This window comes from Sus scrofa, chromosome 5, assembly GCF_054392235.1.
Source record: "Sus scrofa isolate SSC_HxYL_T2T_F1_AM1 chromosome 5, Sscrofa_HxYL_maternal_Yorkshire_Landrace_v2.0, whole genome shotgun sequence".
NCBI classification, from domain to species: Eukaryota; Metazoa; Chordata; class Mammalia; order Artiodactyla; family Suidae; genus Sus; species Sus scrofa.
Genome location: NC_139387.1, coordinates 3,761,694 through 3,776,304, shown reverse-complemented (window position 1 = coordinate 3,776,304; position 14,611 = coordinate 3,761,694). Strand labels below are relative to the sequence as shown.

General features: G+C 51.4%; 1 protein-coding gene and 1 long non-coding RNA gene across 8 annotated transcripts in view; one reads left to right on the top strand and one right to left on the bottom strand.

Moving 5' to 3' along the window:
- Positions 1 to 5,398: 5,398 nt before the first annotated feature.
- The window catches only part of ATXN10 (ataxin 10), a 162,631-nt gene continuing 153,418 nt past the window's right edge, over positions 5,399 to 14,611 (top strand). For all 7 annotated transcript variants that reach the window (XR_014845595.1, XR_014845594.1, XR_014845593.1 and 4 more), the window contains exon 1: positions 5,399 to 5,743. Coding sequence is in view for 2 of the 7 variants with exons in the window: in XM_013997463.3 (XP_013852917.2) it covers positions 5,628 to 5,743 (116 nt within the window). In the remaining 5 variants the exon portion in view is untranslated. The remainder of the gene's footprint in view (positions 5,744 to 14,611) is intronic.
- Positions 7,453 to 14,611, bottom strand: part of LOC146403077 (uncharacterized) — a 66,307-nt gene continuing 59,148 nt past the window's right edge. The window contains exon 4 of the long non-coding RNA XR_014845600.1: positions 7,453 to 7,531. This is a non-coding gene — a long non-coding RNA (uncharacterized LOC146403077). The remainder of the gene's footprint in view (positions 7,532 to 14,611) is intronic.

Sequence of the window (14,611 nt, the reverse complement as noted above, 5' to 3'; positions counted from 1 at the left end):
CACCCCGGGCTCTGTCATCACTGGACGGTTCCAAGTGCCCTCCAGGAGCCCACTCCCTGACCACAGCTTCCGATGCCGCCCGTCCTCTCACGCCTCCGTCCCACCACGCCCCCCTGTGACCTCAGCCTGATCTCCACTCCCCGGGCTTTGCCCACGTGGACCAGCGCCTCCTGGCTCCAGCCCTCCACACCAGGCGGACAGCATCACAGCCCGTCCCGGGCCACCGGCCTCACGTGCTCCCCCCGCCACCCCGTCCTTCCACCCCGCTCATCCGGCCAAACTTGAGCGAGGGATCAGCACCAGCACCTGTCCTCGCCGCCCCCCGCCGGCTTCTCTGCTGATGGAGGAAATCCCACCCCAAGGATGTTGGTGCCCACAGAGCCGTGGTGCCCGGGCTCAGCTGCTCACTCGCACGGCCCTGCCTCCTCCTTCTCTGGCGTCTATCCCAAACCTCCAGCGTCTTCCCCCAGCAGATGGCTCTGCCTCCCGGGTCCCAAAGGGAAGAGAGGAGCTGGACGCAGACGCCATCTGCTTCCATGCCCCTACCTGCCCGGGGACTTTTCCGAGTGTGTGCACCGCGCCAATTGCCTCGTTACTGCAGGATCTCACTTATGCTCATTTCATGGATAAGGAGCCGGAAGCTCAGTGCTTGGGCTCAGGTTCCATTGCCTCTAAGTGGTAACAAGAGGTAGTGTCTTTGACCTAGAGAACAGACTTGTGGTTGTCCAGGGGGGCGGGGGGAAGGATTGGGAGTTTGGGGGGTAGCAGATGCAAACCGGTATACACAGGATGGATAAACACGGTCCTACGGTACAGCCCAGGGAACGATATTCAGTATCCTGTGATGAAACTAATGGAGAAGAATATGGAAAAGAAGAATAATGTCTATAACTTTGTTATACGGCAGAAAAGAATGAAACATTGTAAGACCACAAGACTTCAGCGAAATGTTTTAAAAAGGAGGCTATGTTGGGGTTCCCATCGTGGCTCAGTGTTAACGACTCCGACTAGGAACCATGAGGTTGCAGGTTCCATCCCTGGCCTCACTCAGTGGGTTAAGGATCCGGCATTGCTGCGGGCTGTGGTGTATGTTGCAGACGCAGCTCAGATCCCACGTTGCTGTGGCTGTGGTATAGGCCGGTGGCTACAGCTCCGATTTGACCCTTAGCCTGGGAACCTCCATATGCCGTGGGTGCGGCCCCAAAAATGGCAAAAAGACAAAAAAAAAAAAAAAAAAAAAGAAGCTCACGTTTTAGGAGGACAGGCAGGCAGTAGATAAGCAAACCCATGCCTACATAGAGTGATGGTATACGTGCCAGCAAAGGAAGACGCAGAGCTCAATGACCGAGCACGCAGAACACACTGGCTAAGACCAGGCGGAGAGTGGAGGCCTGGGTGTGGGGTGGGCAAGGTGTGTTACGGCCTCCTGTCCTCACTCACTGCCCACCCAGCCCAGAAGAGACGCCTCCACCTGTTCAAAGACGGCACCCTCCCCCGCGCCCTGGACCCCGTCATTAGCAAAAGAGTGCTACCTGCGCTGAGTGCAGTTATGTTCTGGGGCGGTGACGAGCCCAGGGGGATGAATTACGGAAGCTCACAGAGGGTGGTTCTGGGGTCAGTCAAGCATCTAGGAAAGAAATGGGTTCTTAGAGGCTTGGATCACCAGCCTTGGATGGGTGTCTCAGCAGCCTTCCTCCATGGTAGGTGGAAAGATGGCATGGACCACGATGGAAGCAGGTAGTTCAATTCCACCCAATGAGTAGCTGTTGAGCAACTGGTCCTAGTGGGGTTCCCTCGGGAGTCGGGGATAGAGATCTGGGCATGGGGAGCTTGTTGGGAATTCCTCTAGGGACTGACACCTGTGTGGGGTGAAGGATGCAGGATTAGGGGAGGGAGAAGACTGAACATTTGACAGGAGGCAGCGGATGCATCAGCTTTAGCGGCTGGTTGCCTGTGCTGTTGGGCCCTCCATCCTGCCACTATGGCGCATTAGCCCATGAGAATTTCGTGTCAGCTCCAGGGTGGCTGGCCGCAAAGGCTGATGGCCAAAGTCATTCTGTCGGCTTAGATGCCCCATGCCTCTCGAGTATCAGATGCCCTCTGGTGGGTGTCAGCGGGGGATACAGCCATCTTTGTTCTTTGTGTCCATTAAGATCGTATACATCTTCTTCCCCAGACGTCTCTGCCCCGTTTTCTAATATTTCTTCCTTCAGGGCTCTGACCCAGCAGCCAAGCTATTTGCTACCATCCATAGGTCCATATACATCCTGATCTGTAGCCAATTCTCTTTCCGCATAAAATGGTAGACCAGTTGACCAGGCCCACAACTCTAAGCTCTGTTCCTTAAGATGTTCACTCGCTGGTGTTCCTGTTGTGTCCTAGTGGGTAAAGAACATGGCACAGCGTCCGTGAGGATGTGGGTTCCGTAAGCAGCACAAGCAAGTGGCCCAAACTCCTGCCCTCCACCTCTGTCACACTGGCACATGTCCCTAAGCTCTCATCACCTCTGGCCACACCCACGGGGGTCTGTTATGATCAGATGGAGAAGGGAAAACAGCCAGCTTGGTTCACAGATGGGATTGTTTGGTGTAATATTCATTTCTCATCTCCTTTGTGGCAAATTATGGCAAATTTAGTGGCGTGAAACAACACGAATGTAGTCTCTTACTGTTCTGGAGTTCAGAAGACTGAAATAGATCTCACTGGGCTAAAATCAGCAAAAGATCAGAAAAAGAAATTAAGGAAACCATCCCATTTACCATCGCATCAAAAAGAACTGGAGTTCCCAAGTTAAGAACCTGATAGAGTGTCTGAGGATGCAGGTTTGATCCCTGGCCTCACTCGGTGGGTTAAGTATCTGGCCTTGCTACAAACTTTGGTGTAGGTTACAGATGCAGCTCTGATTTGGCTTGTACCCTGGGAACTTCCATGTGCAGCAGGGGTGGCTCTAAATAGGAAAAAAAAAGAAAAAGATGTCAACTTACTGCTGTCTTTCAAAGCCAGCCCTGAAGGGGGCTGGACCCAGCCACATTCCACTTTGGCTCGTACCCACACACCGGGAGTGGTTAAACAGAATAATGGTCCCCGAAGATGGCCCCATCCTGGTCCCTGAGACCTGTGCATATAGCAACTCGCACGGCAAGAGGGAATGAAAGTTGCAGATGGAAGGTGGCCAATCAGTTGATCTTGAGTTGGGAGATTAGCCTGGATTATCTGTGTGGGCCCAGTGCAATCACAAAGGTTCTTATGGGTGAAAGCGGGAGGCAGGAGAGTCAGAAAAGGAGATGTGATGTTGGAAACAAGATCTGGAGGGATGGCAGTGTGTGAAGGGCTCAACCCTTCAGCCTTGTGGCTGGCTTTGAAAGTGGAGGAAGGGGCCATAAGCCAAAGAACGTGGGTGGCCCCCAAAACTGGAAAGGCCAGGAAACAAACTCTAGCAGCTCCAGGAATGCAAGCCTGTTCCTGTCAACACCTCGATTTATCTCTGGGCTTTCTATCCTGTTTCACTGATGTATATTTCTGTTTTTGTGCCAGTACCATACTGTTTTGATTACTGTAGCTTTGCAGTATAGTGTTAAGTCAAGGGGCCTGATTCCTCCAGTTCTGATTTTCTCTTTGAAGATTACTTTTGCTGTTTAGGGTCTTTTGTTTTTCCATACAAATTTACAGGTTTTTTTCCTAGTTCTGTGAAAACTGCCATGGGTAATTTGATAGGGATGGCATTGAATCTGGAGATGGCCTTGGGTAGTTTGGTCATTTGACAAAACATTAGTTCTTCCAATCCAAGAGCATAGTATATCTTTCTATCTCTTTGTGTCATTTTTTATTTCTTTCATTAGCATCTTAGTTTTCAGAATAAAGATCCTTTGTCTCTTTAGGTAGGTTTATTCCTAGTATTTTATTCTTTTTATTTTTACATTTAAAAAAATTTTATGGAAGCACCTGAGGCTTTTGGAAGTTCCTAGGCCAGAGGCTGAATCCAAGCCACAGCTGCCACCTATGTCACAGCTGCAGCAACACCAGATCCTGTAACCCACTGGCAGTGGGAACTCTGGTACTTTACTCTTTTTGATGTGGTGGTAAGGGTTTCCTTAATGTTTCTTTCTGATCTTTTGCTGATTTTAGCTGGTTAGATCTATTTCAGTCTTTTGAACTCCAGAACAGTAAGATACTAAATTTGTGTTGTTTCACGCCACTAAATTTGTCATAATTTACTACAGTGGATATCAGAAATGAACATCACACCAAATAATCCCATCTGTGAACCAAGCTGGCTGTTTTCCCTTCTCCATCTGATCATAAAAGACCACACCTCTGGGTGTGGCCAGAGGTGATGAGAGCTTAAGGACATGTGCCAGTGTGACAGAGGTGGAGGGCAAGAGCTTGGGCCACTTTCTTTTGCCTTTGGCATTGCTGGATCTCAGTCCCAGATGTGCCACTTCCATCTGATGACCAATGGCTGTCGTACCCATGGAAGGTCTGATAGACTCCAGCTCCGGATGGGCAGTACTGGCTTGACATCAGGTTCCACATCATGTTTGACGCCACTTGGCCCATCCCTGACTTCCAATTGTATATTAAGCCCTTGAAGAGCTGGAACGACGCATTCTAACCCCAAGAAGCCTTGGTAAATGATCACCAAGACCTGGGAACTGGGCTTCCGGAGTCTGAAACCTGCAAGCTGGTGACAGTCTGCTCCAGCTCCTAGTGGATCTGTGCAGGCACTGATCAACCCACTCAAACCGCAGGATCCAAGGTCTTCAGCCTTCTTGTGGGGGGTGGGGAGCCTCTGCAGGACTCCCCTCCCTTCCCATGCTCCCCAGGGTGCACCTGTCTCGCCAAACCCCTCCCTTCGAGACCCCCTCAGCCTGCATCTCCCCCTCGGAGTGCACCGGTCCCCCAAGCCCCCTCCTATTGGGACCCCCCTCCTTGCATCTGTCCCTCGGGGTGCACCTGTCTCCCAAAGCCCCTCCTGTCGAGGCCCCCCTCAACCTGCATCTCCCCTCGGGGTGCACCTGTCTCCCAAAGCCCCTCCTGTCGAGGCCCCCCCTCAACCTGCATCTCCTCTCGGGGTGCACCTGTCTCCCAAAGCCCCTCCTGTCGAGGCCCCCTCTGCCCACATCTATCACTCGGGGTGCACCTGTCTCCCAAAGCCCCTCCTGTCGAGGCCCCCCTCACCCTGCGTCTCCCCTCGGGGTGCACATGTCCCCCAAGCCCCCTCCCACCAAGACCCCCTCAGGTCGTCTCCGCCCCTGCGGGAGAGCCGGTCCTAGCGCCCCCTCTCGGCTTCTCCTCCAGGATCCATCGCCCTTTCGACGTCCCGCCCCCTCACAGAGAACTTCCGCCCGCGCCCCCTCCCTGCAGGCGGGACTTCCGCCCGCGCCCCCTCCCTGCAGGCGGGACTTCCGCCCGCGCCCCCTCCCCTCGTCGCGCCGTCGCGTCCTCGTCGGCCGTGGCCAGCCCTGCGCGTGCCCTCGCGCTCTCTCGCTCGGCCTCGGGCTGCAGCGGCGCGGCGGCGGCGGCGTCCGGCTCCCGCGGGGCGCGCTCCTCCCCCGCGGCCGCCTCTCCGGCCCCTGCTCCTCCTCCTCCTCGTCGGCGGCCGCTCGGCCCGAGCTGCGCGCGGCAAGATGGCGGCGCCCAGGCCGCCGCCCGCCAGGCTGTCCGGCGTCATGGTGCCCGCGCCCATCCAGGACCTGGAGGCTCTCCGCGCGCTGACGGCGCTCTTCAAAGAGCAGCGGAATCGGTAACGGCCCGGCGGCGCGAGCGTCGGGGGCGGCCTGGCCGGGCTGCGGGGCGGGGCGGGGCGGGGCGGGGCGCCCCCTCCCCCCGGACGGCTGCGGGGCGGAGGCCGCCGCGCTCCCTCGAGGGGCGCCGGGCTCCGATGCCGGGCGGTCCCCCCGCGCGGGTCCCCGCGGTGCCCTGGGGGCCGCCATCTGCTCCCCACTCGGCAGTCCAGGTGTGAAGCCGGGCGCGGGAAGGGGCACCCGCAGCACGCGTGAGCCCCGGTCACGTCGTGTCTCCTCTGTTGTCGAGCCGCGTGGAGGGCGCCCCTTTACGTGCAAGGTGCTGTCCTCGGCCCCCGCTGGGAGTAGCCTGACAGCCCCCCCCGCCCCCGCCCCCGCGGGGGCAGCGTGCGTGCTGCTGGGCGAGAGGCGCGTTACAGAGGTGCCCGGTGGGAGGCGGCCTGAGTCCCACTCCCTTCTGCCTGTCAGTCGAGGCTTTGCATCCCCGGTGGAGCTACGTCAATCCTGGCTGTGCCCCTGAAGGGCCAGATCGCCATTGTAAAAGGTGCCCAGGAGTCTGGCAGACCTGGATTTGGTTCCTGGCCCTGCAGGCTCTGCGTTATCGGGCAGTGTCTCCAGGCCTTAGATTTCTTGCCTAACGATGCGACTATAATACATGATTTCATTGCCGAATTGTACGGAGGAATAAATGAAATAAAGCATGTGAACATATAAAGGACGTGGTGCCCTCCGTCAATGCCTGTTTGCTTTCATTCTGGTCTTCTCCGGGCCTCCCTTTCCTTGTCTGTTTCCCAGGAGCAATGTTGGACAGTACCTTCCTGGTGACATTGTTTGGAAGGATTAAATGAGGTAATGCATAGTAAATCCTTGGCACCTGCGTGACACACAGTACTAAGTAAATGTTAGCTGATGTTACTATTTCATACATTTGCGGCTGGTCCCCCGTGTGCTAGGTGATGAAGTTGGAACCTGCTAAGTCCTTCTCAGGAAAGTCCTGTTCTGGGGAGCCAGCAGGTACTCATGCAGTGTCGTGGGAGCATGTACCAAGAGTAGAGGGAACACAAAAGTCCAGGTTGTCCTCTGGGTCTGAGCGCTTGAAATTACAGTAGCATTTGTAATTGAGGCGTTGAGCTGTTGCGAGTGCTAAGAGCCCAGGGCACGGCTCCTTGGGCTTTTGGGGAGATGGGTTAGTGGGTATGATACTCCCGGGAGACAGCTGGGTGAGGGCATGCGTCAGCATATCTAGACCATGATGGACCCTCCTTTTAATCAGTAACCTGTCATCAACCTGTGTTGAGCACCTGCTCTGAAACAGGTTCTTTGCCAGGCACTCAACGTGCAGAGATGACTGTGGCATCCCTTTTTTCAAGCGTGTTAGGGTCACTGCTGTGCACAGAAATTGTAGGGGGGGTCTAGACAAGGGGAGCTGGTGGCACAGAGGGAACTGTCCATTGGATGGCTGTCCAGGAAAGGCTTTGGATTACTTTTGACGCGCGGTTCACAAGATGAGAGGGCTTAATGGAAAGAGCAGTGTGTGCAAAGGGACCCCATGCAGGTTTTTCACAGCCTCTGAGGGGCTTAAATGGAACAAATAGGTAAAGTGTCTGCTGCGGGGAGACAGTCAAACAAACAGGTCCTTTTTATAACCCGGAGGATGAGTCCAAGATCCTGAGCCAGTCTGCAAGGCCTCTTGTTTCGGCCTTGCCCCTGGCATGTGGAAGTTGCTGGGCCAGGGATCGAACCTGTGCCACAGTCTTGACTCTGCCGGCTCTTCCACAAGGAAACTCCTGCAGGGCCTTTCTTGACTCTGTCTTTTCTGAGGGGAGTTTATGGGGAACCTGAGGGCTCTTTCAAGGGCAGGGCATGGTGAGATCTCTGGCTGCCCTTGTGGGGGATAAGTTAGGGGGAGGCTGGAGGGAGGGCACTTTCAAAAAGTTGAGGCACAAGCCCAAGGGAACGAGAAAGTGCCTGAATTTAGGATGTCATCTGCGGGGAGGGGCAGGATAAATATTGGAAAGTACTTTCCAGGTTGAATGGACAGGACTCGGGGGCCATTTGACTTGTTGGGGAGGAGGAGGAGGTGAAGGTGTGAGTTTTTCCTGGGAGCACAAACTCCCTCACGAGGTTTGTAGGACAGGCCCCTGGTGCTGGTTCTGCCTCTGCTTTTTTGTGTGTCTTTGGATACATCACTCGTCGCCCCTCCGAGGCGTCTCGTGGGGTTTCTAGCGTCCAGGGTGCTTGGAGAGGATCCGTCCCTTGCTGATGGACCCAGGAGGGAGGATGGGCCAGGGCGTCAGGAGCTGGGGGGTGGGGGGGGCATAGAGTGAAAGGGAGGCCTCAGAGGAGCACAGAGAAAAACAGCAGACAAGGCACAGACCTACCGAGGAAAGTGAGAAAGTAATTGGTGAAACGGCAGAATTCCTCTCCCCTTGAGCGTGGGCTGAACTTAGCGACTTGCTTTTAAAGAGTAGACGTGGGGGACGTGGCAGCCTGTGACTTCTGAGACGGAAGGCACGGCAGCTTCCTCTTTGCTTTCTCTCTGGGGTCACTCACCGAGCCAGCAGTCATGTCACGAGGACACTCAGGCAGGTAGAGAGATCTGGGTGGTGGGGGGTGAGGCCTTCTGCCAGCAGCTGGGGCATGACCGTCTTGGCAGAGTGGGTCTCTAGTCGCAGGCAAGCCCGCAGCCGTGTGTGAGCCCAGGGGAGACGCCGACCTGGGTGAGCCCTTGACCGTGGTGTTTTAAACGGCCGGGTGTGGGGAGGTGTTCCACAGCAGAAGGGCGTCAGTGTGCCGCCCAAAATGTGCCTCCTTGGGATGAGATGCACCTTCCGTGGCCACCCCTTGAGTAGTGTCTTTTTTCTTTCTTTCTTTCTTTCTTTTTTTTTTTGGTCTGTTTTAGGGCCACACCCAAGGCATATAGAGGTTCCCAGGCTAGGGGGCGCCAGATAAGAGCTACGTCTGCGACCTACACTACCGTTCACAGCAACGCCGGATCCTTAACCCACGGAGCAAGACCAGGGATCGAACCTTTGTCCTCATGGATACTAGTCAGATTTGTTTCCACTGAGCCACGACAGGAACTCCTGAATTGTGTCTTAACCACTAAAATCCATAAAAGAAAAGTGCTTATGGTCATAAAATATCAGTACTAGGATGCTATTCAGCTGTTTCCTCTTTGTGGAAGGTAATTCTTTTTATTTTAAATTTGTTTTATACTTCTTGTTTCACGTATGTATCGGCATTTTTAACGTTTATTTAACACATGGTTTTTCTTGCTGTGCTGTGAGCCTTTACAGTCATGTTAAATTCTCTCTGGAACGAAGGAAGATATCAGTACGTTACAAATTCTGCTTTCAGCCTTTTCCTGGAGGTTTTATTTACCAACCTTTTAGTTACCCTTGTGGTGTATTTCTTCAGCATTTGTGAGCTATCCAGACGCCCTGTTAATGCATGGAGCCACGTGAAATGGGCCAGGCCGTGCACCTCCACTGGCCGTGAAGCCAGTGGCTGCAGGCAGCTATTTAAATTAATTAAATTAGTTAATTTAAATGAATTAGCAATAGGTAAATTTTTTTTTTTTTGGTCTTTTTTTTGCTATTTCTTGGGCCGCTCCCGCGGCATATGGAGATTCCCAGGCTAGAGGTCCAATTGGAGCTGCAGCCACCGGCCTACACCAGAGCCACAGCAACGCGGGATCCGAGCCGCGTCTGCAACCTACACCACAGCTCACGGCAACGTCGGATCATTAACCCATTGAGCAAGGGCAGGGACCGAACCCGCAACCTCATGGTTAGCAATAGGTAAAATTATTAATTACATTCCTTTCTCACATTTCAGGCCCTCGGTAGGCGCACGTGGCTAGTGATTACTTGATTGGACCTTGCAGGTAGACACTGTTTTCACCCTTCCAGAAAGTTCTCTTGTATACTGCTGCTCTGTCATTTATTTTTTTCTGTCGGGAAGGTCCTGTTCTGGTTCTGAGTATTCATGAGATAAGGTAGCATTTGGATCCTACTTTCTGTAAGTTCTTCTCACGCTTGAACTGATACCATCACACAAGCGTCTTAAATAAAGTCTGTGCATCTCACTGACTGTATCTCTAGCATCTCTCGTACAGTCTGATCATTGTAGCGGCTTCACAAATTCTTGTGGAGTTGCTGCTATTGTGTAACTCTTGTTCAAGTCTTACATACCGTGTAACTGTAGTGGTTTCTTATTTAGTCTCTGTCTCTCTCCAGAATGCCAGGCCCTTGAGGACAGAGATGGTGGCTTCTTTTGTAATTATCCTGCTTGGACAGTGCCTCTTGAACTGGATGTCTTTGAACAGTTTAGGAGCTTGTCAGCCAGTCCCTCTTCAGATCCTGCTTCTCCCATCCTTTCCTTCAGGGGCTGTCGTCACAGGTTAAACCTTTCTCTGTATTTTATGGGTCTCACAGCCTCCTTTCCATATTTCCCATTCTCTCTGAGCTTCAGTGTGAAAATTTTCTACGAATCTGGCTTCTAGTTTTCTCATCCTCTTTTCCGCTGTGTCTAAACTGTGTTCTTAGGTTAGGTGTCGTCTTTTTGAGTGTTTGTGTTGTAGAATTTCCATTTGATTTTAACGGATTATTCTGTTGAAAGTCATTGTGTTATTGATAGTTATTTTCGAGAATGTGCCTGGTAACCATCTATTGTCAGTTGTTGTCTGTGTTTAGTCCTTTGGTCTTATTGCCTATTGAACGCTGACTGTTGTGTAAGGAATGCTTAGGCCACTTCCAAAATACTTGCAAACCCTACACCAAAATGCGTCTGAAACTATTTCAGTAAATGGTGGTAGAACAGCTTGTTATCTACCTGGAGTAAAATGAACCCATACCTTGTACCATTCACAAAAAATATTTTAGCATATATTGTAGACTCTAACATAAACGCTGAAACTATAAAATGTTTAGGAGATGGGAGAATATCTTTGTGATCTTTTCGCGTGTAGGCAAACATTTCTTATCCAGGACACAGATAACACTAATCATGCAAGAAAAAAACTGATGATGAAAGTAGACATCAAAGTAAAAACACTCCACTCATTGGAAGACACCATTAAGAAAATAGAAAAGGCACGCCCTAGGCTGGAAGTATTTGCCGTACGTGTGTCTGACAGAGGATTTGCTTTAGCATATATAAAGTGCTCCTGTAACTCAACAATACAAAGACAACCCAAATAAAAAATGGGGCAAAAAACTCTTCTGATTGCAAAGGAAGATCTATAAGTGGCCAACAAACACATGATAAAGTATTCAGCATCATTAATCACCAAGAAAATGCAAGTTAACTCAATGAGATACCACGCTACACTCTTTAGAATGGCTGTTACCAAAAAAGTGGAAAGTAAGTGTTGGTCAGGATGTGGAGAAATTGGAACCCTTGTATGTCGCTGGTGGGACCATGAAGTGGTTCACCTGCTATGGGGAGCAGTTTGTTGGCACCCCAGAAACCTCAGCAGAACATGACCCAGAAGTTCCACCCTTAGGTGTGTGCCCAGGAGAATTGAAAGCAGGGACTCAGACAGATACTTGGATGCCAGTGGTTGTTGTAGCATCATTCACAACAGCCAAGGGATGGAAGCAGCCTGAGTGTCCATCAGCAGATAGATGGATGAACAAAATGTGTGTGCTTAAGATGGAAAACTATTTAGCCATAAGAAGGAATGGAGTACTGATGCATGCTGTGACGTCGGCGAACCTTGAAAACATGCTAAGTGATGAAGCCAGACATAAAAGGACACATGTACGATTCCACTTCTGTAAAGTACTTAGAATAGGCTGATTCACTGAGACAGAAATGAGATGAGAGGTTAGCAGGAACCATTATTGTTTAATGGTTAGAGTTTGGCGTGTTAAAAAAGTTTTGGAATCAGTGGGGATGGCTGTACAACATTATGAATATAATTTTTTTATAAATATAATTAAAGCTCCTGAATTCTACACTTAAAAATGGTCAAAATGGCAAATTTATGTGACGTGTATTTTACTACAACTGAAAAAGTTAATAATGTAATGTACCGAAGTCCATCGAATTGCATAGTTTAAATGTGTGACTTGTACACTGTGTTAATTATAATCTCAATAAAGCTGTTATAAATTAAAAAAAAAAAACACCCATAGTGAGATACCTCTGCATGCTTATGAGAATGGCGAGGGGTAAATGACAGCTCCAGATTTGGGGAAGGCCATGGAGCAGCTAGAAGTCTTGCCCGTTGCTGATGGGAGTGTAAATGGTGCAGCCGCTTCGGGAAACTGGCAGTGTTTCACAGTTAACTGTGTACGTGCCTGTGCCCCTAGGTATTTCCCCTGGGGCATAAGGTCCAGGAAGGCTTGCGAAAGAAGGCTTATAGCAGCCTCGTGGGAAATAGCCAAGCACTAGAGCCAGCCCGGGGCCCTATCAGCGGGAGAAGGGCTAGGACTGCCTGGTAGCTGAAATGAATGAACCACAGTGTACACAAAACACATGAGTGAAAGAAGCCAGGCAGAGCCGGTGCTGCATGACTCTGAATTTCGACACGTGGCCAAGCTCATCGGTGGCCGTGCAGACGTGGACAGCGGTTGTCGGGGGGGCCAGGGCTCCACTGGAAGGAGGACGAGGGGTGCGTATCTGGTGGGCGGTGTTGGTGGCCTGGGTTTGACGTACCCTTCAAATGATATCTCAGTGTTCTGGGTGTGAAGGGATTTGTCTTCTTGCCACCTTGGAAACTTAGTTGAGTGCAGTCTCAGCCAGCATGACTAGAGGACTTTGTGGAAGTGTCACAGGTCTCTGCTCGCTAGTTGAGAGGTGTCACTGGTAAAACAATGTATTTGAATATTAAAGTTTGCTCCGAGAGGAGAGAACGGGGCATCTAGTGTTCTCAGTACAGTTAGAGTGAGTGAATCGGGTTTTGTTCCATGTTTTCACTTATGCCAGACCCGTGCTCGCCTCCGAGTCGGAGGTGGGAGGAGGTGATGGGTAGGTTGGGGAGTGAAATGCTTGAGACCGAATCTGGAAAAAGCCAGAAGTAATCCTGGAAGGATGAGGGGGGTACATGGGCCACCGGGAATTTCTTCTCATTGCCCCTGCAGACTGCAGGGGGTTTCTGCTCCTTGTCCCCACAGACCACAATATGGGGGTGCTTTTGTGTTTTGTTTTGTTTTGTTTGCTTTTTAGGGCCATGCCCATGGCATAGGGAGGTTCCCAGGCTAGAAGTTGAATTGGAGCTACAGCTGCTGGCCGGCACCACAGCCACAGCAATGCCAGATCTGAGCCATGACTGCAGCCTACACCACAGCTCACAGCAACGCTGGATCCTCAACCCACTAGGCGGGGCCAGGGATCGAACCTGCAACCTCGTGGTTCCTAGTCGGATTCGTTTTTTGCTGCGCCACGATGGGAACTTCGGAGGGTGCTTTTGGAGTCCTGCACTGCAGGGCTAGCCCACCTCTTACCATCATCGGGTTGGGCCCTGAGATCTCCTTCCTCCGGGGTGGGGCTGGGATTTACCTCAGCCTTTTGTGATCTCTGAAAAACACAGGGCTGTTTTGCAGAGTGATCGAAGTGGTTTTTGTTTTGTTTTTGTTTTTTGGCTACACCCATGGCATATGGAACTTCTTGGGCCAGGATAAACCTGCATCACAGCAGCGACCTGTGCCACATCGGTGACAATGCCGGATCCTTAACCTGATAGGCCACCAGGAAATTGCCTTGTTTTTGTTTTTTTAAACAACTTGAGTTCTCCTCCCCCCAGAAATATGCCAATGTGAAATACCTTTTGGACTCAGGTAGTGGGTTTTAGGGGAAAAAGTCCCCCCCCCGTCTTTTTAGGGCCTCACCCATGGCATATGGAAGTTCCTGGGCTAGGGGTCCAATCGGAGCCGTAGCCGCCGGCCTACACCACAGCCAGAGCAAACCAGATCTGAGCTGCATCTGGGACCTCTGCTGCAGCTTGTGGCAGTGCCAGATCTTTAACCCACTGAGCAAGGCCGGGGATTGAACCTGCATCCTCATGGATTCTAGTCGGGTTCTTAACCTGCTGAGTCTCAACAGGAACTCTGAAAAAGGTTTGGTAAGGAATAGGTCTCGTTTTTTAGATCCAGGTATTGCAGCTTACTGGCTGCATGAACTGGCCCGTATTTTTAACTTGTCTGAACCTCAGTTTTCTCCTCGGAAGAGTGGGTGTTATAATAATGCCTGCCTTGTCTGGCCGATACAGGTCTTAGGATGTGCTGTGTATAGAGTCCAGAATGGTGCCTGGTAGGTAGTTGGCGCCCTGCAAGTACCAGTGTTATTACAGGCGCTTGTCAAAATCAGGAGTGAAAAATGAAATGTGTGGTAATTCTTGAGAATTTTGCATATTTTATTTCTTATTTTTATTTTCAATTTTTTTGTCTTTTTTATTGCTGTTCCCATGGCATATGGAGGGTCCCAGGCTAGGGGTCTAAGCGGAGCTGTAGCCGCCAGCCTATGCCAGAGCCATAGCAACGCGGGTTCCTAGCCGCGTCTGTGACCTACACCACAGCTCACGTTAACGCCAGATCCTTAACCCACTGAGCAAGGCCAGGGATCGAACCCGCAACCTCATGGTTCCTAGTCAGATTCGTTAACCACTGAGCCATGATGGGAACTCCATTTTTGCATGTTTTAAAATAGTGCTTATAAAGCTTTAATTTCATCTTAATTCCATGATCAGGTTCTTGTTTTTTTATTTTTTGGCCGCCCCACAGCATATGGGGTTCCCAGGCTAGGCAGCAGGTCCAGGCTACACCACAGCTGCCGCAACACTGGATCCTTAACCCACTGTGCTGGGCTGGGGATTGAACCTGTGTGCCAGTGCTCCAGAGATGCCAACGATCCCGTTGCAG